The 1,748-nt window shown below is 42.5% G+C and overlaps 1 protein-coding gene across 1 annotated transcript in view; it reads right to left on the bottom strand.

The window, feature by feature from the left end:
• Nucleotides 1–1,748, bottom strand: part of LOC107721109 (NACHT, LRR and PYD domains-containing protein 12-like) — a 31,309-nt gene that overhangs the window by 14,661 nt on the left and 14,900 nt on the right. The window contains exon 4 of the mRNA XM_016528974.1: nt 63–1,362. Coding sequence (XP_016384460.1) covers nt 63–1,362 — 1,300 coding nt within the window. The remainder of the gene's footprint in view (nt 1–62; nt 1,363–1,748) is intronic.

The following is a 1,748-nucleotide window of genomic DNA, read 5'->3' as shown; positions in this document are numbered from 1 at the left end:
GCAGCGAGAAACTCCTGAACGCTCAGATGAATGAAGCTGTAGACTTTCCTCTGATGAATCACAGATTCCTGCTTAAAGATCTCAGTGCAAATCCCAGAATACACTGAGGCATCAGTGATGTCTATGCCGCTCTCTCTCAGGTCCTCTTCATAGAACATCACATTGCCCTTCATCAGCTGTTTGAAAGCCACTTCTGCAAGTTTCACAATCACTTCTCTATTGGACTGCAGGAGTTTCTCTGGATCTCTCTCTTCATACTTCTGATTCCTCATGTTGATCTGAATCAGCAGAAAGTGGATGTACATTTCAGTCAGAGTTTGAGGGATTTCTGCACTCAGATCTTCTTTCAAGAGCTTCTGCAGCACAGTGGATGAGATCCAGCAGAAGACGGGGATGTGGCACATGATGTGGAGGCTTCTTGCTCTTCTGATGTGTGAGATGATTCTGCTGGATTTTAACTCGTTACTGATTCTCTTTCTGAAATATTCCTCCTTCTGAGGCTCATCAAATCCCTGAATTTCTGTCACACGGTTAATGTACTTGAAAGGGATCTGATTGGCTGCTGCTGGTCTGGAAGTGATCCAGATGAGAGCAGAGGGAAGCAGCTCTCCTTTCATGAGCTTTGACATCAACACAGCCACTGATGAAGTCTCAGTCACATCAGAAACTTTCTGACTGTCTGAAAACATCAGTGTGATTTTGTTTTCATCCAGGCCGTCAAAGATGAACACAACTTTACACTCCTCATAAATCTTTGAGTCGAGATGTTGAAGTTCAGGATGAAAGTCCAGCACAAGACTGTGAAGACTGTGTTGATGATCTTGAATCAGGTTCAGCTCTCGAAATGGAAGCACAAACATGAAATCTACATCCTGATTGGCTTTTCCCTCAGCCCAGTCCAGAACAAACTTCTGCACAGAGATGGTTTTTCCAATTCCGGCAATGCCTTTAGTAAGGACATTCTTTATTTGGTCTTTCTCCTCACATCCTGGTTCAGGTGAGACTTTAAAGATGTCATTGCAGTAGATTGGAGTGTATTGTGAGTGTTGTGTTTTGATTGTTTTCTCCATCTGTAAAACCTCATGTTCTTCATTCACTCCTTCACTCTCTTCTTTCATGATGTAGAGCTGTGTGTAGATCCTGTTCAGGAGGGTTTCATTCCCTTGCAGTTTGATTCCCTCAAATAATCTCTCGTACTTGTTCTTCATGCTAGTTTTGTGCTCGTCTTTGACTCTCTGCAGGTCTCCAGTCTCTAGCTTGTGTGTCTGCAGGACAGTTTCAGTGTTGTCCTGCCTGATGTAGGTCTGATAGAGGGATGTAGAGGATGGCACAAATCTGATCAGCCTATGTATCGTCCCCCTGCTGAATAAACAGAAACAAAAAGGAGACCATGGCAGTGATTACAATGACGGTTGGAAACCATCAGAATTATATCCATAACCAGATACAATTTTGAGTTGCACCCCTGTGAAGTGCATATGTTGCATATTTTGAATTAAATTTGGTGTTATTTGATTGTATTGTGTAAATCACTATTCCTCTGAGATGCACAACAATAAATTAGTAGATGTTTATACTAACGGAGGGTCAGAGGTCACTGGTCCATCACTCAATTCAGGGGGATCCAACATGGATGAGTTACTCTTTACAGACACACCGCTGGGTTCTGGAGACTCCGATCTCTGTCTCTTTCTCTTGCTGATATTGACACAAGACAAATAAAACAGCATTTTATACCTTTCCTGTTT

The sequence above is a fragment of the Sinocyclocheilus rhinocerous genome, unplaced genomic scaffold (genome assembly GCF_001515625.1).
Source record: "Sinocyclocheilus rhinocerous isolate Xijiao unplaced genomic scaffold, SAMN03320098_v1.1 scaffold394, whole genome shotgun sequence".
NCBI classification, from domain to species: domain Eukaryota; kingdom Metazoa; phylum Chordata; class Actinopteri; order Cypriniformes; family Cyprinidae; genus Sinocyclocheilus; species Sinocyclocheilus rhinocerous.
This window is presented reverse-complemented; position numbering and strand designations above follow the sequence as displayed.